The 24,812-nt window shown below is 36.8% G+C and overlaps 1 protein-coding gene across 8 annotated transcripts in view; it reads left to right on the top strand.

Moving 5' to 3' along the window:
* Positions 1-24,812, top strand: part of LOC136848792 (methyltransferase-like protein 22) — a 276,110-nt gene that overhangs the window by 184,662 nt on the left and 66,636 nt on the right. For 3 of the 8 annotated variants that reach the window (XR_010856141.1, XM_067121421.1, XM_067121425.1), the window contains exons 1-5: positions 3,628-3,735; positions 7,099-7,239; positions 13,769-13,981; positions 19,082-19,234; positions 20,815-21,000. Coding sequence is in view for 7 of the 8 variants with exons in the window: in XM_067121421.1 (XP_066977522.1) it covers positions 7,104-7,239; positions 13,769-13,981; positions 19,082-19,234; positions 20,815-21,000 (688 nt within the window). In the remaining variant the exon portion in view is untranslated. Of the gene's footprint in view, positions 1-3,452; positions 3,961-7,098; positions 7,240-13,768; positions 13,982-19,081; positions 19,235-20,814; positions 21,001-24,812 lie in introns of those variants that run through there. The other 5 variants (XM_067121423.1, XM_067121424.1, XM_067121422.1 and 2 more) reach the window with 4 other exon arrangements.

Genomic DNA, 24,812 nt, shown 5'->3' with positions numbered 1-24,812 from the left:
TATAGTGAGAATCCATTCAAAGAAAGTCTGAAATTCATTTGCTACTAGAAGAAGGAAGTTATTTAATTTGTCGATTCTTATGAAATAAAATAGTCGTGATACCAATCATATTAGGTTGTATAGGTGTACAAGATACCATGAAAAATTGTTTATTCACCTACTCATTAGCTCATTTTAAAATGTGTTTTTAATGGTAAACTAAAAAAAAAACATAACTTGTCGCAGATTTGGTTTTCGTCATTCAATGAAAGAAGCCCACATTGTGATGTCATCTTTTTTTATCTATGTATGGCATCTTATTAATGCTCTAATATTTAATTATTTTAAAAATTTTGAATGTAATGTCATTAGTTGCTATTTTAACATTTGTAGGCTAAAAAAAAAAAAAAAAAACATTGTTACTTGGACCTTCTCATGACAATGGACAGCAGTTGGGGCCTGCTGGACTTTCACTGGCCCTGGAGAGAATGCCCGACTATACAGAAAGAGACCACAGTAAGGCAAAGGCTGGCAAATTGACAGCGGTTGGGGGGCCGCTAGGTGTTCACTGGCCCTTGATAGGATGCCCGACTATACAGGCTGGCAAATTGAAAGCGGTTGGGGCGCCACTAGACGTTCACTGGCCCTGGATAGGATGCCCAACTACAGTATGTAGAAAGAGACAGAATGAAAGCCAAGGCTGGCGAATTGACAGCGGTTGGGGGGCCGCTAGACGTTCACTGGCCCTGGATAGGATGACCCGACTATGTAGAAAGAGACAGAAGGAAAGCCAGGGCTGGTGAATTGACAGCAGTTGGGGGGCTGCTGGATGTTCATTGTCCCTGGATACGATGCCCGACTATGCAGAAAGAGACGGAAGGAAAGCCAAGACTGGTGAACTGACAGCGGTTGGGGGCCCGCTAGACGTTCACTGTCCCTGGATAGGATGCCCGACTATGTAGAAAGAGAAAGAAGAAAAGCCAAGGCTGGTGAATTGACAGCGGTTGGGGGGCCGCCAGATGTTCACATAGAAAATGGATGGTAGATATCATACTATAGTTATAGTAGCACCGAATATTCTAGTATAGACTATATTCATCAAGATCTCGATTACTTTTAATTAAAGCAAATTGCTAAATTTCAATTAACAATAGTAGGCAGATAATTCTTTACACAAACATTATATGAGTAGGTCTATGTTTATTCTGCAATGTTAGGTTACCATATGAAAAATTTTCGAAGACACTACAAGCACCATAACAGCAGCAACAAAAACAAGAATAATCATAACAAGAACCACAATAAAACGGCTGAATATAAGATAGGCCTATAATCCAAACGCCCCCATAAGCTGTGTAAACTGACAAAAGACTCAGGACACTATAGGTCTACATCATTTTTATAACCCTGTTATTTCGAAAGGAGATAATGACCTTAAGAAAATTCTCAGCAAATTATATCCAATGTGGCTCATATAGCCTATCATACTGTAACTGTAAGTTAAACATAGACATATTCTGGTTAAGTAGAGTGCAGTCACTGCTTGTCATCCCACCGAATGTGTAAATGATTGCAATGAAATCGACTTTATGACTATTAAAATGCAGTAAAATTTCCTAAAATCAATATGATATACCAATCTGCATAGCTCTGAGAAAGTCTTTGTGTTTAAGTTTAGAATGGCGAACACGTAATTATCATTGTCCTGTAATTCAAGTGTGCCAAATTCAGACGCAAGACATTCCTGTGTCAAGAAGAGAGTATACCGAGACCTTGCCCTGTGCAAAGCCAGATGCTTTTGGCTATAAGTAATTGACACTTAAAAGTCAGAATTTCAGGTAAAAAGTAGCCCAATTTATCATACTATATATATAAATATGGATATATATATATATATATATATATATATATATATATATATAAAATAAATTTTTACAAGGAATATTTACTCTAGTTGCAAAAGAATTTTTCATTATTGATTTTGAAAGGATGAAATGTAGGCTACTTTATTTTGAAAAGGCAATAAAAGATTTAGTTTTGAAAAAAATTTCTTCAGCTTTGAAAAGAAATTTAATCAGTTTTGAAAAGAAACAGATAACATATAGCAGGAAACCACTAAAACGAGTAATAACTTTATTATGTTTAAATTCTGTGCATACAAATACATACAGATATAGATATGATAAATAGTAATTTGTACTATGCTATAAATGTGTGTATACAAATATATATATGTATGTATATATATGTATGTATATATAATATATATATATATAATATATATATATATATACCATATATATATATATATTTGTACACACATTTATAGCATAGGCAAATTACTATTTATTATATCTATATACTGTATGTATATTGTATGCACACATTTATAGCATAATAAAAATTAAATTTAGTGGTTGATCCTGGCAATATGTCTACACATTTCTTTTCAAAACTGAAGTACCTTTTTATTTTTTCAAAACTAAATCTTTATTGAGAACAAACTGACCTTTTCAAAACTAATGTAACCTACATTTCATCCTTTTAAATCAATATATAACTTTTCTTGAAAAATTAGGACACTTTTCTTTTTCATAACTAAAGTAAACTTCTTCCTTGTAAAAAAATTAAACATATTATTCTCTCTTCCAAATTTAACTAGAGTACCAAGTCATTCAGTAGGCTTCCCACATTATCATCATCTTTCTCATTTTCATAGATTGAAGAGTCATATTTCAGCATGGATCTTTTGGGTTTAAATGTTGAACAGTATTTGCCATTCAATTCAGGCTGGTCTTTACTCTTCAGACTCAGACGGTCAGACCAAAACATTACTTCACTTGCGTGTTGCAATAGATATCTGCTGAGGTAAAAACATTCAACATACTTGTAACACACGGTGAATTATACACTATTGCCAATCTATTGCAGTAGATCATTGACAGTATTATTATTATTATTGTTATTATTATTATTATTATTATTATTATTATTATTATTATTATTAAATAAAATGAATGAAATAGCCCAAATCGAATAAAAGAGCCCAAGTCAAATAAAAAGTAGCCCAAAAGTCAAGTAGCAGAATGTGAAATCTTCGCCCCAAGGTGTAAAAAGTAGCCCAATTTGTGATTTGTAGCCCAATCTGGCAACCTGGCCCTGTGTCACCTTCGGTGAAAAATTACACTGCAGCATCGCGGAACACTCCTGACCTTATTCATATTTTCCTTTTTTTTTTTTACCAGTTTTAGGGATATGGGTATTATGATTTTATTTCAGGGGATAATATAATAATGTTTCCTTCTGATAATCAGCAGAACGTATTTTAGTTCGGTAAAACAACCATTGCAAAATTAATGAAGATGAAAAGAACTACAGATTAAACAACTTGTCGAAACCATTGCCAACTTAAAGGGATTGTCGTGACGTTACAGTGGGTGGGGCTTAGCTGCAAAGAGCAGTGGATTTTGCTATATACTATGTACAGAAAACTGATTGCACCGAAGAAACTTGGGTGCATTTTTTAATTGTTAAGCTATTATAATTATAAATGCAATGTGGCCACAACGGTGATTGTGGATTAAACAACGACTATCCAGGAGCTAAATCCAAAAAAAAAAAAAATTTAAGATTGAGGAAATATCGATGACTAATGTGGATTGTGGACTTCCGAGGGAGGAAGTGCTATACAGAGGTTGACTTACTGATTACTACTACTATACTCCTCCGCCCCATACCCCAATTGCACCATAAAAGGTAAATATTTCTGTAACCGGAGTACATAGATCTTTGTAGGTCAGATATATTTAAATAAAAGTTACGATGCAGTTACCCTACGTGTCTAGAGCTTGGCTTTGCCAAGTTTGCCAGTCACTTGAACCCTTTAAAGACTCTTCTTGGCGTGAATAACGTTAGCCTTTTAATCGTCCTATCAGAGTAGGCCCAGTTTGTGACATTACAAACGAGGACAAAACGACCTGGGTAAGTAAGACTGGCCAGAGGAGGAGAATATGTAGACAGATATTACAAATTGGGAAAGCCTAGTAGGCTATAATTGTTATCCTGTAAGGTGTTGTTATCCTAGGTATTTCCATTTTTTTTTTTTTTTTGTAAATGTAAAGGAGACAGACACACGATGATATCGTTTGTTAGGTAATTCTGAGTGTTAGCTCCGTGCCTGTTTTTACCTTGGAAACTGGTTTTTTCTAAACTTGCAGGGCTACAGATACTGGCGGTGCATTTGTTTGTTGTCGGCCAAATGGAATGTCCCTTCGCCGTGTTTAGTACTGGCCTGGGGGGGGTCGGCACGGTACCCATACGTTAACAAGTTATTGCACTTGCCGGACAGGCTATGAACCATTCCAAACAGACGTACCCGTGCTCTGTCTTGTGAAGATCACGTGTGGAAACCCCTTGTTGGATGGACTTCAGGGGCTAATTACAGGTTAATTACATTCATGCGACAAAAATTGAAGGTAAATCTATAATTAGCAACCAAAAATCTGTAGAAAAAGTCAAGTTAGAAGGAAATTGCCAGCAGAGCTACTACTTAGATCTACCTATTGTATAACCCACACCCTTTTCTATATTTTTGGCCAAAGAATTATATTGATAAACGATATCTTTGTGCAACTGTCTCCTTTACATTTACCTTTTTTTTTAATATCTTCTACCCTAGCTCTAGGCTAGTAACAGGCTAAGCTATTTCAGATCCACCTAGAACTGACTTCCACTGTACAATTGTTTCAAGTAGCAACACAAATTTAAAGTGAAAACCAGTTCTGGGTGGACCTGATATATTAGTAGGATATGAAACCTAACAGTTAGAGGAATGGCCTGGTCTTTTACTAGCCTAGAGCTGTGGTAGAAGATAAAAATAAAAAAATGAACCAGAAGTGTTAGCCCTTGGCTTCAAGCATGGGCTGACCCTGAAAGAAGCTAGGCAGGAAGCTCAACGCCTTGGCTGCACCACTGTTACCCTGACCCAGATTGTGACAAAAGCAAAGCAAACAAACAAAACCACTGCCAATATCATGCCACAACAAACCCCTCCCCCCATCTCCTATGCTTTATATTCTCAATCCACCACCATCTCTGATACTCACTCACTATCATCGCTTTTCTTCCTTAAACTGCTACATCCCCCTAAAGTACCATCATCCACCACCTTGAGCAGCTTTTAATAGCTAATAACCTCTCGGCAGTGTTCTTAGCACTACCGTATTTCTCATAGCAATCAATGGTATTATAGCATCCCTGCCAGCGGGAGTGAGGTCCTCCCTTTATGTCTATTCTCTTGCAATTTATGCTGCCGGTTCTTCAATCCCTAAGCTCCACTCACTTATACAGTCTGCGGCTCTAGCTTCCTCTTCATGGGCTACTGGACTTGGATTTCTCTTCTCCACTAACAAAAATTTTCCATTCTTTTCTCTCGCTCTCAAACAGTATTTCCATCACTACTTTTGTTTAACAATTCACCCATACAGTACCACACTAGTGGTAAATTCCTCGGTTTAATTTTCGATTCCCGCTTTACCTGGAGGGAATCTATCCTATCAATTAAAAAAACTGCTCTCCAATGTCTTAGCCTCCTTCAAACTTTATCCCACATTACTTTTTGTGCTGACTGCAAAATGCTTCTGCACCTACATGAAGCCCTGATTCTATCAGGATTACGGATGCCATGTTTACTCTTCAGCTTACTCCTCCCTTCGTGGCCTTCTAGGCCCAATGCACCATTTAGGACTAAGATTGGCCCTTGGAATCTTCTGCTCATCACCAAAAGAAAGCCTCTGCCGAATCAGGACTACCATCGCTCACCTGCCGAAATGCCCTCCTCACTCTTGGGTACTATGCCAGATTTCACCAATTCTCTACCCTGAAGCTAACTTTACCTGAGCCCCTTCTTGCCAAATTTACTAACAATCCCAACTGATCCTCTCCTTTCTCTATCCTTATGAAAACCCTGCATTCACTCTTTTCATCTCCACAATCGGCACCTACACTAAACAAAAGGATCGCTACCGCGATTTTCAAAATTTAGGCTGCCGTTCGAGTAGAAACTCTTACCTAAGTAATTACTGGGTAAGTATATATAAAACTTTATTGTATCATAACAGTGTCATTTTTTCATCAAATATGACCTATCAATCACTAACTTTGACCATACTTATCTATACATGTAAATAGCATAACATAGCAATGTATGGTCTGCATGACCTGGTGCTTGATGGATATTAATGCAATTCAGTTCAGTTTATTATTACCTTTAGTATGTTCTGCCATTATTTCCAACTGAATCTTTGCAGTGATTACATCAGCTTGCTGATGCATAGAATCAGGAAAATACAATACTTGACCGGAAGGATGGTTAAAGAGTCTTTCATTTATTGAGGGACTGTAGAATTGTATTTTTGGACATCAGGCATTAGTAAAGCAAAGATTTGTACTGATGGAAAGTAAAGAACAATAATTTTTTGTGTTTTGTTATTTAAAGCCCCTAACATATGTTAGTGAAGGTGAAATTAGTAATTGAAAGCTCTTTGCTTTGGCTTGTGAGATTGGTGTTCTTTCTGCTGGGGAAGATCTTGACTGTCACCTAAGTCCTTTCTGGTGGGGAAGATCTTGACTGCCGCCCAAGTCCTTTATTTTAACAGGTATCAGAGCCAGGTTTACCAACTGTTATTGGTCTTTAAGGTATGAATAAAAAAGTACATTATAGTAGATTTATTCTTTATGAAAATTGGATTTTCCCATCCATTGCAGTCCACTTAATTTTATTCCTTTGTTTAGGTTAATTTGAGTTGCTCTGATGCAAAAAGTCAAACCACTGCCATACCAGCTGCAGTGCTCAAGTTAGTATACAGTATACTTTTTTTATATATAGTAGTTACTGTGTACAATTTTGCATAATTGAAATCAGTGGGAAGACATAATTTTATTCTCTTCTCTATAAAGATTCTGGAACTAGCCACCATCAGTTTCTGAGATGTAACAACTTACAGTAGAGGACTGGCAGTATATGAACGTTAGTATTATTGTTAACCCCAATTGTTTAGTTTAGTCATCTGTATCACTCATCTTGAGGAAAAACACTAACTTAGGAAATATTTTTTACAGGAATTATGTCTGCAGTTAAAGACAGCCTTGAAGATGATGAGAATGAGCACACAGAAGAGAGGAAAATTCCCCACACAGAATACACTGTTTCATCAGAGGTTAATGCTTACACAAAGGGAGAAGTTATTAATGGCTCATCAGGTAAAGTTACAGTTGCATCTGTTTTGATTCTGATTAAAGATTGTCATCTTTTTGTAGATATTGATTCCAGAAATGTAGGGGGTATAACTACTCACATGTAAGAATGACAGAAGATTTCATGTTTATTGTAGAAGATTTTTGTTGAACATTATTGTAGCATTAACCCATAAAACCTGGGAACTGTAATGTGAAATATTTGTGAACTTGCGTAAATTCCAGAACAGATCCAAACAGTAGCAAAGCCTTGGAGTTGAAATGCAATGTAATATAAGTAAGTGCAAGCTCTTACCAGGTCTGATGCCTTGAAATGCCAAACAGTCCACTGGCCCTGGCATTGTGCCTGAAAATGAAACCACTGCTGATTTCTTGTGGTTGTTTTTGGGACGAGAGACATGTTTGATACCAATCATGAGTTGTGATCTAACATTTATTGTAGCCTAATTTTGTTTTTTCCATAAAATATTAACTTGTTCTGCCTCCACAGTCATGTTTGGTGAGCCTTCAAATACAGTAGATGCTTGCTGAGTATCCAGCGTAAAAAAAAGGAATGAACATTTAACAATTTCTTTCAGGCTTTAGAATGACAACATATGCATTAGGTTTCAAAGTCTCTCTCTCTCTCTCTCTCTCTCTCTCTCTCTCTCTCTATGAAATTTTGCATATGTTATCTTAAATACCACAGCAAATCTTTGGTAAGTGAAGTAACTTTAACTTCTATTCTTATGAGGTGAAGTTTTCTAAAAATGAAGATGGAAGCAGATATAAATATTAAAATATGTTAGTTATCTGCTGAAATAGGCATTAAAGGCAATAGGGATTCTGTTATAGCAGCCAAAGCTGCAACTACTTTACTATTGACTGGTTAAATATAGCTTTCTTTCCACTGTTTTTTTCAATCTCTAAAGCCCATTATCTTTCGTGAATAGCAAACTTCTTTGGAATAATGATTTAGATAGCAAATTACGACAGACGGAGTTTTAGAGAATGGCTTGTTAAAATTAAATTTGTTTCGGAATTGGGTACACTTATTTTACTGAGGGATATTTATTTCTTCAGGAATGCAGTCATTGCCTTTTATATAGGGTTGTCTTTCAGTGCTAGCTGAAAACTGGTCAAAAACTGGTCAGAAATCATCTGGTTGACTACCAACAGGTGAAACTGGGAGTGAGTAGGGGAGTATCCCTCACTCACAGACCATCACACTCGCTTATCTTTCAGCTGCAGTGGAATACAGATGTGCTGCGCTCTTCTGTCCTGACTGCCAGTTGAAAGCTCAGAGTGTGGAGGAGTATTTTGCTCTTGCCTTTCTTTTCTGTGTTATGTTCTTTGGTTGCCTTGTTTCATGGATAAAAAACCTGAATAAATGTTGTGAGAAACGTGGCTGCCCTTGTGGGTGGTTCATGTCAGCCATTACGACAGATCCTCACTATGTTTGTGCTCCTTGTCGGGGGAAGTGCTGTTCTAGGGCATCTCCTTGCAAGGCTTCTCCTTGATTAGTATTTGTTGTAGTTAATTAGGTCTGGGAAAAGGAGGAAGATAGATAAAAGGGGCTTGCTATTTTCCTTGGAGGAACACTCCTCCACGGATGCCCCAAACCCTTCCAGTTCTATTGTACCCTATCTTCCATTCCTTTTTCCTCTGTAAGTGCTACTCAGTTTAGGAGGAGTAGTACTAGACCTAAAAAAACTTGACCACAACTTTCCACCTGAGGACATAGCAACTCCTTGATGGTGAAGCTCCATCAGCAACTGTGTTGCTTTCTGATGACAGTGATCATGATTCTGACATTCCAGGTGTCCGTAGGAAGACATCCTCTTTTGAGTACCTGCAGAAAATATGGCCTACCTTGAACATTCCAGGAACCCCATCTTTCACAGCTTTCTTAGATAACCTGGCAGACGAAAAGAGGACCTTAATACTACTCTTGGGAACGAGTCCAGAAGGGTCCAACACCAAACTGTTCCATAGTGAGAGGCTACTCTCATGTGAAACTTGCCTCATGAAAAGAGAGGCAATCATGTCTCCTCCGAAGGATCAGGTTTGCCCACTGCTTCGTGCTTTGGTGTGCCAGGAAGGTCAGAGCCCTATCTCCTGACAACAACCTACTAAATACTGCCTTCTCATTCGAAGACCAGATGCCTGACATAGTTTAGGTCGTCAAAGCATTCCCAAGAAATCCCAAAAGTGTTCCTAATCCTGTAACAAACCAGACAAGCCACAAGTCAAAGAAAAGGTATAAGATGCAGTGGAGTTGCTAGGTAACTAACCCCGCCCACTTTCGGGAAAGAGAGGAACAACTCGGCAAAGAGCTTCAATTTGCTTCCACCAGCTTACGACGAAGGCTGTGAGCAGTCAGCTGATTTTGAATTTGTTTACTTTTCCGGTTGATGATTTTATACCAATTGATGAAGTATATTTACTTTCTGGTAGCCTTCAGCAATTTAGAACAGTGATAGGTTTTTTCGGAGACCAATTTTTCACAATTTTGACAGTTTTCTTTTGCAATCTGAGGCTCATTTTTTCAAGATTAAGACTTTTGGTTAGTCAACTTGTTTCTTAACTATGTCTGACTCAAGCGTGACTAGTATTAGTTATTGCAGCAAAGGGTGCAATATGAGATTAACTAAAAAGAAGTACGACTTACATACCATTTGCACAGACTGCAAAGGCAAGTGTGTTCTGCTGAGTTATCTTCTAAATGTGAAGACTGGGATCAAAAGAAATGGAGGGTTTTAAATTCTCATCTTACTAAGTTGGAAAGGGACAGGATGAGAAAGGCAACTGTTAGGTGTTGTCTCTGTACCTTCAGCGTCCTGTATTCCCAGTTCTCCAGCTGTACCACCTGATCCTTTATCTGGATCCCACACTTCCAACCCTAATGCCATCACCAGCCTCGAATCAAGATTTGAGCAAAAGTTTGGTTTGATCATGACCAGTAAGGCCCAATTAGGGGCTTTGGTTCAAGCCCTTATGGACAAAGTGGACAAAGTGAATGATAAAAGTGTCAGTAAAGAGTTGGTGGAGGAGATGGCTGCCTGTCCTGCTGATTCTCTAGGTAAAGGTCCTTGGCATACTCCCTTAAACAGGGGAGGAGTCATACCAGAAGCCCAAGGGAGGTCAGTGGGGTCTGCCCACGGGTAATCACCCCCTCAGTTGGACCTATAGTCACGCCCTAGGTTATGACAGACAGCCATAAGAAAGGCGTCTTTTTGGATGTGCACTGTCTCCTCTAGTTCAGAGATGTCTAATCCTGAACAGAGGCGCCAGTGGCATTTCCATGATGAATCGCGGGCGTTGAAAAGGCATGTAGCGGATGCGGTCTGCTCCCCTCAGGTGCCTTGCAAGAGGGTCAGGGAGTCTGAGCCCTCCTGTAGTTTCTGAGACAGCCCAGAACGTTTTTCTCCATTTCGACCAAATGGGGAACATCAAGTTTTGGCCCCAAACGTTTTTATTCTGCTCACAAGCACAAGCACCCAAACACGAACATATTTATATGGTGTATAAATACGTAAAATGTAAAATTAGATTTTGCTAAAGCAATAAGACATCACACAAAACATCATATAGCACAGGTCAGTTGGTCTCAACTGGGTCTGGGTCCTGGAAAGGCTTTCTGAGGTCTAAATAGGCTGACAAAATTCTATTAATATATCACTGGATGAAAAACAATGACTGATCAACACTCGGGAAAACTGTATCAGGACTCTAGCCTGAATGCTTTAAAAAGTTGAACCCACTTTTTTTTTTTTTTTTGGGAATTGTGTTATGTATCTGTTAACCTTTTGTGTTTTGCAAGTTCTGATGTTGATCATTGTGTTTATTTCATTTATATATATATATATATATATATATATATATATATATATATATATATATATATATATATATATATATATATATATATATATATATATATGTATGTATGTATATAAGTATATATATATGTATACAGGCAGTCCGTGGTTATTGGCGGACTCAGGTAACAGCAATCCGGTTTTACAGCGCTTGTCCAGCGACGAAAATCAGCAATTTTCAGTGCTGAAAATTGCAGATTTCACTTATTGGTGCCAATAATTAGGTATTGGTGCCAATACATGTCTACCAGAAGCGCTGATGACCGAAAATCGGCTCCTTTTGGTGCTGACAAGCCCAGAAAAAGCACTGAAAATCACCGATTTTCGGTTATCATCACACCCTCAGAATGCAACCCCGCGATAATCGTGTGTATATGAATATGTGTGTATATATATACATATATATATATATATATATATATATATATATATATATATATATATATATATATATATATATATATATATATATATATATATATATATATATATATATATATATATATATATATATATATATATATATATATATATATATATATATATATATATATATATATATACATATATATATATATATACATACATACATACATACATACATACACATTACATGCATATATATGGACATATAAATAAAGATAAATCTTTCTGAATAAAAACAGATACCACAGTTTGAATGAGGTCCTTTCGACACTACATCCTGCTAGTAATATATATATAGTATCTATATGTATACAGGCCTGTATAGCACTCCAGTGTTTCCGCATCCTTCATGGATTTTATCTTTATTTATATATTCATCAATGTTCCATATTTTCGTGATTCAGTTATACATATATATACATATATATATACATAGACTTACATATGCATAGATATATACACACACAAATACACACACACACACACATATATATTCAGTTATACATTTATAGATATATATATATAATATATATATATATATATATATATATATATATATATATATATATATATATATATATATATATATATATATATATACTGTACATATTTATTTATTTAATTCAGGATAGCATTTTTGCATCATTACCATTAACTCTAGGATAGCATTTTGAGTGGTAGCCAGCATTGCCTGATACTAGGCTGGCTGTCTCTAGGTGGTTAAAGCGTATGTGTATGTAACCTGTTTTTGTGTGGTTGCCATTTGTGTCTGGTTCATTTTTGTTGTGGTGTATCCTTTACTCTAGTCTAAGGGGTATGTCAACTTTCCATGTAAGTTTACTAGTCTTCATGGGTTGGTGGTTCTCTCTATCAGTTTCTTTTTTAGACAAATACTTGCCTTCTTGTTCCTTGTCAGAGCTTTGGAAGGGTACCTCCTTGTGTTAGTTCTGTTTTATTGACAGCATTTGGATGTCACCTATTCATCTCCTTGTTGCCTGTTTTCCGAGAACACCAAAGCACTCCAGCTTAAATAACATATTAAATTAGATAATCTTGCATTCAAGAAGTTATTGCTCATGAAATTAGGGTCCTAGTCATTCAGCTGTATTCACAATTTTTTTTTTTATTAAACCAAATGTATTGGGAATTGGAAATGACATTTTACCACCCTCTCTTCCTTTATACTCTGAAGTATCTCTCACAAATGCTTTGATACATTATCTCTGTTCTAGGTTGGATACTGGCAAATAGGTTGGTAGCTTCATTTGCCACCTTCATTTTTTCGTCACTTTTTAGTTCATCCAAAACTTACCATTATCCTACTCATTTTGTGAGCATCCTGGATGAGTATGTTATTCTCATTTTCTATCCTGTTTTCTGCCCGACCTTGTTTAATAAGAATAAAAAAAAACAGTCCTTTCTAGGTCAGTCTTGCCAATATCCAGATCAGGCTACTGAGCCACTATTGCTTAACACATGACCTGAACTTTGTGCAGTCCTGCGTTCTTGGCTGAATTGATGTAAAAGATTAAAGTACCATAGAATCTTTCAGTTAGGCTTTTTGGGTGTTAAAAGATTCTGTTAACAGAAAACATCTGTTCTCAGAGTTTCAGATATAGACATTTAATGGCACCATACCCACAAGTAAGATTTTTAAACAGAATTAAATTATTTGTGTAATAACATATGAATAACATTTGTATGAGCATCTTAAAAATTACAGTTGACATGAAATAAAAAGTACATTAGAAACACAGTGTAAGTCCAATGAAGGATACACAAGCTGATCACAGAAATGCATGAGTACTGTTATTGTTATAGTACACTTTGGGAATCCCAAAACCATGGCCTCTGTGTATTTTCTCAATACTTCCTTTTTGGCCACCACAATAGATGATGTAGGCAATAAAGGTCAGACTTTCTAAAGTGGTTGGGGTAAACCAATGTTTTCAATAATATTGTAGATAAATTTAATCAAATGTTTTAATCACCCTTATTGGACTTTGAAAAGGTTTTTATGGGTCGAAATTGTACAATACCATTCTAAGACTTGGTGATGGAATGTGCCAGATATAGTTTCAAGACTTCTATTTCCACTTTTTACATTAAGCTACCATTGAGTTTTGTGTGCTGGCTTGTCTTTTCTCTTTACAGCTCATAATCTGGTGAATAGCCCAGGTAGTTATTTTTTTATGTTTGACATTTTGCAGTTTTGAATTTAGTTGACATGACTGATCTCAAATTTTCAGATTCCCTGATCACAAAACAGGATGGCATCACTGCTGAAACACAGAACATTAGCAAAAGGCACAAGGCAAAAGGCAAAACTAATAACAGTTGTGAATGCTTGACAGAATCTAAAAGGATTGTGGAGGAGAAGGAGGAAATGGATGATGAGGAGCTATTTGAGTGTCACCTAGGAGCCAATGGCCAAGTGGTTCTTTGGAGCTCACAGAGGGAAAGTAGGACTACCTTTTGATGTTAATAGTTGGTGTCTTGCTTGTCACATCCTGCCTTGAAAGTAATTTGTCTTCTTTATTTATGTTGCATCCTCTTGCTTGATATTATATATTTTCATTAGGAGAGAAAGTATACTATACTGTTACTGAGTGTTATTAGGTCCCATTTGGCATGCTCACGATTACAGCCTTGCTATAGATTATGTTTTAGAGCTAACGTTATGCTTCAGATCTTTTTCCTTTCACTACAGCTTTAGATGTTCTGTGTCTTGGTATAGAGACAAGTATGTAAAAGGGGTTAATTCATCTTTCATAGAGCTATGCTACCACATGTTGATAATTGTAAATATGTGGAACAGTGTAGGAGCATATATGGGTATCATTTTTGTTCATCTATAACTAAAGTAAAGCCTTAACAATTCCAATCCTTGAAAACATGTAATCCGACTTTCTGGATGAACCAGCCCCTTTGAGCAAGATTTTTACTGTATCAATCCAACTCTCCCTTAAAATGTTTCAGATAAACTAAACTTGGTAATCTGATTTATGCTGGCTTTGTAACAAATACAATACAGTTGGCACTGGATTTATGATTCTTGTGTTCAGTCATAAAGTGTATACAGCACACACAAATTCAGATGTACTCAATATGTAAAAGATTGGGTCAGTCTGTTAGTGATTGTAACCCATCCACCCATCAGCCTAAATCAGCAATATTTTGCCTACAAATGTGATTGAATACCCTCAGTTTTATATAGAACATGCAACAAGATGTAAATAACAAGGAGACTGGATTAAGAATAAGCAAAAACAAACAATAAAAATATAAGAAATATTCTAAATTCATCATTATGTGCCTAATCCAGGCAAAGTATGTAATGTGTAATTTGACCTTCCCCTCCCTTATGAGTTCAATGAAGCAATTCATCATCTTCGTTTAACTCCAGCAACTACAAGACTGGGCAAGACATATTGTTTTAGTGACACAATTGGCACCTTGCCCAACGTTAGTTTCCACACACTGTCCAGTTTCACTTGAAGAGCCGAGGTCTTATACACTTCTGCTTGCAGTTACTCCACACTCGCACTTTCATTTCAGCAACTGAAAACAAATTTTGTTAGTTTATTTTTTAACTTGCTAGCATTAACATTGAAAGAAATAAAACTCGAGGCTTTCTTGTGCCAGTAATATACAGTATAAATACACATTGCTGATGGGTTGCATTAACCAACCACGGATATCCTCATGAGGAACATTTCTGGCAAATTTTGGAACTCACTAATGTGTATGTCCTCTGTTTACATTTTTAATGGTTTAATCTCCTGTAGTTTTTGAAGTCCGTAGTGCATGTTTATCACAAGTCCTTGTTGGCTTAATTCTTTTCTTCCTTTTCATTTTGAAGTGTTATAGCTTTTATGATTAAAAATGCAATTTGTCCTTCCAAAATAGGGCTTTTTGATTTAAACCAAGTAGAAAGGCCAGCTAAATGGTGTGCTGTGGTCTTCAAACAAGGGTGGTTAAACCATTATCATCAGAAATCAGTCCTCAACACATCAGCCAACTTTCCTCACTTTACGTGCAGTTTATAAGAATCCTGAAGCTTTTGTTGTTTTAACATTGGCTAGAGCTTCCATTTGTACATTTTAGTTCCCTTGCTTTCACTTTCCATTGATTTTTAAAGTAACGTTTTAAATGTAATGCTTTCTGGTGTGTTAATTTATAATTTGGCACAGAGAATTTAACTTTAAATAATAACTTTAAATAATAAACATTGTATGTCTAGTTTTAACCCTAGTTTTTAAGTTTTATGGCCAGCAAACTGCTAAGAAACAGAAAAAGTAAAATAACAGAAGGAGGAGATGTAAATGATCTTTAGACAGAAGATGTAAACTTGGGGAAAGGGGTGACATCATTGATCTAAATGTAAGTTCTTACCTTATTCAATTACTCTGGGAGTTCACGTCATGAGCTTACTATGAATGATCCTTAGTTTATGAAGGATTAGTTTTCATAATAATGTCAGTATTTTTTTTGTTAATGATAACTTATCACTCTTGTGACTCTGTAAACCCTGATATTTAATCTTTTTTTCCCATCATTAAAATGAAGTTAACTGTAGATGTTAGTTTTCCTAAAACTCAGTATGAAGTTAGAAACAAAACTGATATTAGAAGATTTAGCTGGATGTACATATTACCTGAAATGTTATTCTTAAAAGCTTGGTCTACCCTCAAGTTTCATATTTACTAGCCCTGTACTGTAAAGTTACTTAGTTCCTTCACAGGACAGCTCATATTTCAGAGCTTGACTCCAGAAGATCCTCCATAGTTCATCAGGAGATGTTTCTCCCTACAAGAGGGACAGCACATTCTGGACTCTGCTCAAGACTGTGCCCATGGGAATTAACTGTTAGTTAATTATTTTAACAAATGTTTGGGTGTTTTTACTGATGTTTTTGGGGATTTAATATTTGCCTACCATCTTGATGATGGTATGGGGCATGTATTTATGTACTTTCGTTCTGATTGGTTGGTAGATGTGGCTTTCCAGTTGAGTGTGTGGTTGCTAATGTCTAGCTTGGAGTTGGTGAAGGTTTGTTTGTGCCTGAAGGTACGGGGTGGGTCTCATTGTTGGTGTTTTTTCCTGCCCCATTTTTTTTTTGAGTGTGGTTGTTGTTGGGTTGCATACATTAGCTGTTCAGTGACTCAACTCTCACTGTTTGTGGGTATTACTATGATATTAAGGCATGTCAAATTCTTCACTTGGCTAAACTTTTACATTATTTCTTGCTCTCACCCATTAGGTTCATGCTAAGAATGATGAATGTTTAAAAAACCCAGTGATACCCTTCTTTCAATGGGGTACATTGCTTTCTTTTTACTTTGTTTTTTAATACTCAAATGGTATTTTATTCTTATTGGCTTAACTCTTAGACAACTCCATGGGTCACAATCTGCAGGTCCCCTTTCCTGCAAATGCATGATCTCAGTCTTGTAATACTCAATACCTGTCTGAGGACCTTGACATACTACATAAATTAGTGAGATTCCTAGCTGACATACTACATAAAATAGTGAGACTCCAAGCAAATATACTACATAAAATAGTGAGATTCCCATTTTTACTGGTGGGCATTAGTTGGTTCTTAGATCATCCTAAATATTTAGCCCTGCAACAGCTCTTCACTACATGATATGCCTCAAATCATCAACCATGGAAGCCAGATTTTAGCTTTTATTCCTCACCAGTCACGGTTTTACAGGAGAAGGTATGGCATCCCCTCAAAGTATATCGTAAGATGACAGAAAGAATGACACGGCTAACCTTGCCACCACTACCATAGAGACATGGCTTCTAAAGTTCTGATCTTAAGCTGTGGGAGAGGTTAGAGAATCAGTGCGTATTTTTAGTTATAAGGCCCTGTTGTAGACACTCATTAAAGGTACCTTCATCACAGCCGTATTTCCAAGCTCATCCTCTTTTCAGTCTTATCCGTCAAAATCACAAAAGTTGTTGACTGTAGATCCTAAGGTAAACAGTAAGCTTGACTAGCAGACCTTAAAGGTAGTTTCTGGTGCTCTCCCATGCCTTTACTGCTGAATAATTGGACTTTTGGATCGATGCAGTCAGAAGACCTTCAGCATTCAAAAGTATCAGCATCAACAAGAGTTCTGTAAATTATTTCATTCTTAAACTTTTTAGAACGAATGAGTATTCAGGACCTTATCCAAATAAGGGAGAACCTTAGGCATTCATCAACCATAGTGGTAGTTGCTTCCTAGGACAAAGAGGATAGTCATTTCCTAGTGACTGTTGGCACATTTTCCCAAAAATCCCTTTATGTACTTGATTTTGGGGAGAAGATTCTATTTAGTGTTAAGTATTTTGCCTTGTTTCTGCTTCTTAATACTCAAGATTGTGAACTTGTGATGGCCACAATTCCATGATCTTCATGAATGTTGAATTGTTGGTACAGTACTGTGGATATGAACCTTCATTTTTGCTTCCTTTGGAAATCCTATTTTGTGCCTGTCTGCAATGTTGTAATAATCATTCAGTCATCAGTGCATGCTGGTCAGGAGATCCTCGCCCTGAAGATGATAACGGCCACGGTTTGTGAGAAATCATACTTCCCAAATATAACAAATATTATCAGATTAGTGGACAACCTCTCGTAAGAGAAGGAGCATTGGCTAGTCAGGATTGGCAGCTCTCATTAGTTGGGAGACTAGTTCTATAAGATTATTATTGCTTACACGTGCTCAAGATTCTCTTCAGCAATCTATGGCAAGGGCGGGTAACCCTCAGTCATAAGCAGCATGTGGGCAACCCACATTACGAGATGGGTTCTTTAATTCTGACTGCTGTCAAGTATCAGATTGGGGTCACAAGCTTTCTATCGTGCCCAACATATATTATAGAAACACGTAGAAGTCAGTCCCCTCCTCTTTGCCTTTTAGATGCTTAGTTTCCCTTTCAACCAAAGCCAATGATAGTGTATTCATATCCAGCTTCATTTTATGTCAAAAAATTTGTGATGAAATCCATCGGCAAAAATCATCAGGATGTTCCCTCAATGCCATGTAGAATATCTTTTCCTGTACAGCAAATTTTGATTGGAGTAAGTCAGCTCCCTTTCATTTTTATTAACAAGATAGGAACTGGTGGTGTTTAAGCAATATGTGTAAGTGTCACTCCATTCCGCAAAAGATTTAAAAAGGGAACCTTTATCTGTTACTCTGATGTGAGCTTTTGATAATTTTGATGGCCCCTTTTATAAATTATATTTTGAAAACATTAACTACCAAGGATACTTTTAACCACATAAATACTGTACCAATTTTTTTTTAATTAAAATGTATTATGTCATCAAATGGAAATATGGTATTGTTAACTGGCAACCTTTAGTGTATTTCTTTTTGCATCAGACTAAATGGATATTTTGCACAGACAACCTGGAGTATATTTTTTATGTATTCTAAGGAATGTATATTTTGCATAGATAACTTGGGGCATATTTTTGTCTCAACTGACAATATTTTTAGATGTTAACAATGGTATGTTGCCTTTCCTGTTTTGCTAAATTTTTATTTCTTTTGCAGCTGTTCTCTCAAGGTTTGTTTTTACCAATCCATTTGTAAAGAATAATACAAAACTACCAGATACAAAGGATGTCAGTGTTGACTGTGATGGAGATCTGCAGGTTGTGAGAAAAAATCAAGTTAGTAGCAGAAAGGAGGAAGTTTTGCTAATTGGTGAGTATCCTAAGTGTTTGTACCAGAAAAACTATGGCATTACATCTTTACATTTTGGTTTGAGGTGTGTGTGTGTGTGTGTATCTGTATTGGGGCATGCACGCTTATCCAAAAGTGTGGTCTTGTTATTCAAGATGGTGAAATGATCACCCCATTATTATGGGTTAGATCCTTAGGTGCATGCATAACCCACCCCAGAGGTGTTGAACTAGGGCTGCAAATTTTAGTTGGTTATGTAGCTAGTCTTTCTTTGTGCCACATCCTCTAGATAAAAATGTGCTTTCTCCTTTCAGATGTTGTGTTATTTCAATTCTTAGCGTTGTCCATTAAATTTCTCTGGAATTTTTATAGCCAGCACACAAAATAAGTGAAGGTTGGAGATGTTGGATTTGTGAAGGTTGATGTACTGTAGGTACATTACTATTAATGACTATCGAGCAAAAATCAAAAATTTTTGTTTCTTTTCTCAAAATGTTCAAGTGTAACTATTGTTTACCTGTATGCTCCAGTGCAACACCCCTACTTTGCAAGACCTAAAATTTTGGAAGATGAAACATTTAAAAGACTGAAATTGAAGTTATTCCTTGTGTCTTTTGAACCCAGTAGCTGTCTAAAGTTCTAGTTGCCTAACATTATTGACATGAATAGAAAACATTAGAATTAGTATGTTTGATATTAAATGATCCTAAATAGTAGTCATCATGACAGTCATGGTGACAGTTTGCTAATTAAAGTGTTATCTCCTTTATTGCATACGGTTTTGAACATTTCACGTTGGCAGTCATCTAGGGTACATGATGGACTGAACTCAAAGTCTTGTAAGATGTATAATGGCTTTGTTACTCTGGAAACTGTAGAAGTTAAGTATATCTTAGTTCAACCAGACCACTGAGCTGATTAACAGCTCTCCTAGGGCTGGCCCGAAGGATTAGATTTATTTTATGTGGCTAAGAACCAACTGGTTACATAGCAACGGGACCTACAGCTTATTGTGGAATCCAAACCACATTATGACGAGAAATGAATTTCTATCACCAGAAATAAATTCCTCTAATTCTTCATTGGCCGGTCAGAGAGTCGAATGCTGGGCCAACAGCATGCTAGCTGAGAGCTCTACCCACCCTTCTAATGAAGAACTTGGAAACTGTAGAAGTCAAGCTAGTGAAGAATATAAGAGAAATAGTAACTCTGCTGCCAACTTAGATATATATGATCAATCAAATACCCACTCCTTCCCCTTCTATTGAATGTTTATGACTCTATTTTAAAGCAAAGATGTATACTGACTAAAGAGTAAAACCTCTAGGACCTTACAGTTTTTGAGGGAGATCTCTCACTATTTAATATATGACCTCTTTCAGTTTCTTTTGGATAAATATGTATGTGGTGACAGTCTTTCAACTAAATCTGTAATGCTATGTAGGACTATGGTTTTTAATTATAAAGATATATTTTGTTAAGAAATTCTCAGAATCATTTTGTAATTAGTACACTGTTTATTCACGTAGTAAAAGTATGTTTAGTTAGAATCATTTTAGTCCATTATGGCTCATTTAGTTAATATCCTTTTTGTCAAACAGAACATCAAAGTGCAACAACTCTAGACTTGGTTGGTGAACAAGTATGGGGAGGAGCTTTGTACTTAGCAGACTTCATACTTCACAAACCAGATATATTTGAAGGAAAGCATGTCTTGGAATTAGCTGCTGGTGTAGGCCTAACGGCCATTGTAGCAGCCATGTTTGCTAAACAGGTGACAGTCACAGGTAAGGCTTATCCTTTATATGTTTTTTTTTTTTGCCTCACCATTTCTTTCCTTTCATTTTTGCTGTATTTTAGGCTAGCAAATACTTTAAAGCAGTGTCAAGTATTTAAATGTTGTATTGTTAATGGGTTTACTGGGAAGCAAAGGGTGAATGTTGAAATTTAAAATACCGTCAATAAAATTTAATAGTTTATTGATGGCATTTTTCAGAAGCTGGATTCAAAATACATAGCTACAGTATATCCAAAATACAATGATTATACAGTAAAACATATCTTCCATATTAACCCATTTATCATAAATAGTCTTAACTATGCATTTCTTGCGAAAACATGAAAGACTAAGACCTCATTTCCCATTCCCAGCTCATGCCTCATCTTCCTGCTCTCTCATTCGTCTGTGCTAATCTTAACCTTGAGAAGAGTGCAGGGAGATGAGGATGTCACTAAATTATGACTAATAGGTTAGTATCAAAAAGGCTGAATTACAGTTTAGGATAGAGGTTAATGATCAAGCCAGGACCTTCAAGAGAAGAAAGATTGAAAGAAAACAAGTGTATCCACTCTTCAGAGGATTGGGTTTGTGGTCTTCAGTGTAAAGCAAAAGTTGTATTGTTCGAGTCCTTTTGGAACTTTACTAAAGTAATGGATTATAATTAGTGGTCCAGAATTCCAAGAAAAGACCCTCACTAATCACATGAGGTGTAAATTTAGCTTTCCAAGAAAAAATGCCTCCATATGTTCTAAAAAGTATTACTAATCCAAACAATTTATGTGTAACATCTTACAAATAAAATTTGGGAAAGTTATTCTGCCAGTGCTGTGCCTACTGTAAGGATGGCTGAGAGCTCTAAATTAAACTTAAAAACCAAAAAGATGAAAGCATGCAGACTTCTTGAACCTTGATCTAAAGCTGGGAGAGGTCATTCTGTGAATTGTTGAAATAAGATTCAGAAATTACCAAATGAAACCAGTAAGAAGTAGAATCCTTTGCACCTAGAAAGTCTTACTTCTTGTATGAAAGAAGAGGCAAGAAGGTTGTCTGAAATCCTAATGATGTCATTAGACCTAAGAAACTGTTCTCATCCAAAATGACAGGTAAGGGAAGGATAACCAGGGGATCTGTCAACAAACTATTCCTCTCTGAAGACTGACTGAGTCTTCACTAAAAACTGGAGCAAATGAAAGTCCAGTGACTAGAATGACAGACTTGTACCAACAAGGCATGAAGCTCATTGACATGCTTAGAGGAGGCAAGAATTATACTTACAAGGCAAGAGTTAGTAAAAATGCTGTCTTGATGGATAAGTCCAGTATGGAGGTGTCCACTAGAGTTTCATGAGGTCTAGTGAGGCTGTGCAGTTACAAAGTTAAATCTTTATGAGGAATTTTAACTGTACTCAAGATCTATTAAGTAAAAGGCAAAATGGGTCCGGAATATTGTAATCATTACTTATATCTGGTTCATAAGGGTGGAACAGCTTGGAGAAAGTCAACTTATAACCTTAATAGCTGAGAGATACAGCTTCTTGAAATTTCAAAGACAAAATCTAACAATGAAACAGTGGCTTCAAGTGGAGGAGTACCCTTTTGTTTACCAAGCAATTAGTCTCGGCCACTTTTCTTGGTAAAGACAAGTGATAGAGGATCTGAAATGGATGGTGATAGCGACTACAATGACTTCTGAAGTTCATTGTTTTGGAAACCATGGTGGATGATTTTCACACACATGAAACCACTCTAGGTGACTGTGAATTTGGTGGAAGTGTGGCTGAATCAGAAGGCTGCTCAAAGCAAGAGTACCCAGAGATAGGCCACGATGAGATCCAACAGGTCTGGAAATCTGCTGTGGCTAGAAGCAAACAAGAATCATCCAAGTGTTCACAGTGGTTGAAACTTCACTAATTCTGATTCAGAGGCTGAAATTAGGGAAAACAAGAGACATCAAGACTGTCCCAGACCTGGAGCATTACATCCACCACCCAAGCCACTGGATCCAGCTGTGGAAAGCCGTATAGTGGTAGTCTGACATTTAGCAACATGGCAAACAGATTCAGAAAGGGTGTCCCCTACATCTGTCAGAGGGCCTTGAAGACCAAGTGCAAAGACCACTCTGAGGGAAGACATAACTGCTCGTATTGGGTGTCGGTGAAAATGTTATGAACTCGTAGGATGAATTGCAGAACAGTGATGACTTATTCGAATCTGACCAGGTGAAAATCTTGACTGCCAGGAGACAGACTCCTACCTCATTCTTCTTTGATTCCACAAGTAAGTGATGGCAGTATTGCCAGACATAAATCCACAATGCATTGACCCCATAACTTGGTCATGAAAACTTGGAGGCCTAGGAAGATAGCCAACTCCCCCAGCCCTCATTCAAAGCATCTGAAAACCTCAGCAAGTCAGTCAAGGTTTGTGGGATGGGAACCCACACATACTGCAACTTGGTGGCTATCTTGCCACAAAATGCAACCTGGAGTTAAAGGAAGAAGTGACTGGGGAACCAGCTTCTCTTAGATATCAGATGATTTATCAGTACTTGCTTTGACCTGGCTGAAGTCTGTGACTGCCACAGCAGGGCCCTTGTGGTGTAGGGGAGACAACGAAACCTATCCTCCAGGGAATGAACAAACTCCATAATGATGTCTATTTTCACCCCTTGATACACTACCTGCATGGAAGTCACCAAGTCAGAGCCTCGATGGCTTGGTCGGTAGAGCAGCAGCCTTGGACTTCATAGAGGTCCATGGCGCAGGTTCAAATCCGCAGCCGACCGGTCAGAGAGGCGGACACTTTGCTATCCGTGTAGACACCCTGGGATTATGTATGTAATCAACAGATAGGTTTGCTGAAAGCAAATGGGTGTTACAGACTAATACACACATAAACAAAGCTACTGCAACATATTCTAAAAACATAACAGACACCTCACACGTCTCAAACTGTCAACCTAACCTCTCAGTTCTCCTTGCTGCTGGGAGAAAGGGGGTTGGGGATTTGGTACGACACATGTACACATTTGCTACCAGGGTCTAAGCGATGTCAGCCAGGGCAGCCAATTGAGGCTGCTGCCTACCCCACGAACACAGTCAATTATTTCCTTATTACCTAATCTATAGAAATCATCAAACTTGTCTTAACATAAAGGGAACTTATTTATAAGTCATTCTTACAATAGTCTTATGACAACTCCTTTAGTAATATGAACAGGTCACAACAATATAAACAGCGTACATTAAAATCAGATTAATTAGTATTCTCTTCATCTGTAAAGTTACCAACACTATCCTGCTTTAAAACATGTCTTTAAAATCTAGCGTCTAGTTAATCACTATGTAACACATTACATCCAATTTTCTTCAAACAGTAAATGAAACTTTGTGCACTCTGTAAGGCAGTCTTGTCCATCACCAGTAACGTTTGGATCTCAAGATGATGCTTTAATATATCTTGAAAAAATTATGCCGACTACATTTTCATAAAATCCCCAAGTCAGTCCTCGGTTAAAGCATACAGTATATTTTTGTGACTCACTTTACGAGGTCCATTAGCATTAATGGCACTTTACTGCAGTTTCGTAAATGATACTTCTAATTTTTTCAATTAATTTATCGTCAGATACTTACTGCACTTATCTGTTCAGTTTCTACAGTCTTTGCTAAATGCACTTTCAAAACAATGCTGCCAAACATTATGTCAGACCTGCAGTGAGAAAGAACCTCATTAATCCTAAAAAAAGGTGAGAACAAAAACTGTCATAAAATAAATTTTACGTACTTTATTAAGTAAAAGTATTAATACAGTGTAACAA

This window comes from Macrobrachium rosenbergii, chromosome 19, assembly GCF_040412425.1.
Source record: "Macrobrachium rosenbergii isolate ZJJX-2024 chromosome 19, ASM4041242v1, whole genome shotgun sequence".
NCBI classification, from domain to species: Eukaryota; Metazoa; Arthropoda; class Malacostraca; order Decapoda; family Palaemonidae; genus Macrobrachium; species Macrobrachium rosenbergii.
The sequence above is the reverse complement of the archived record's forward strand: the minus strand, read 5'-3'. Positions and strand labels throughout refer to the sequence as shown.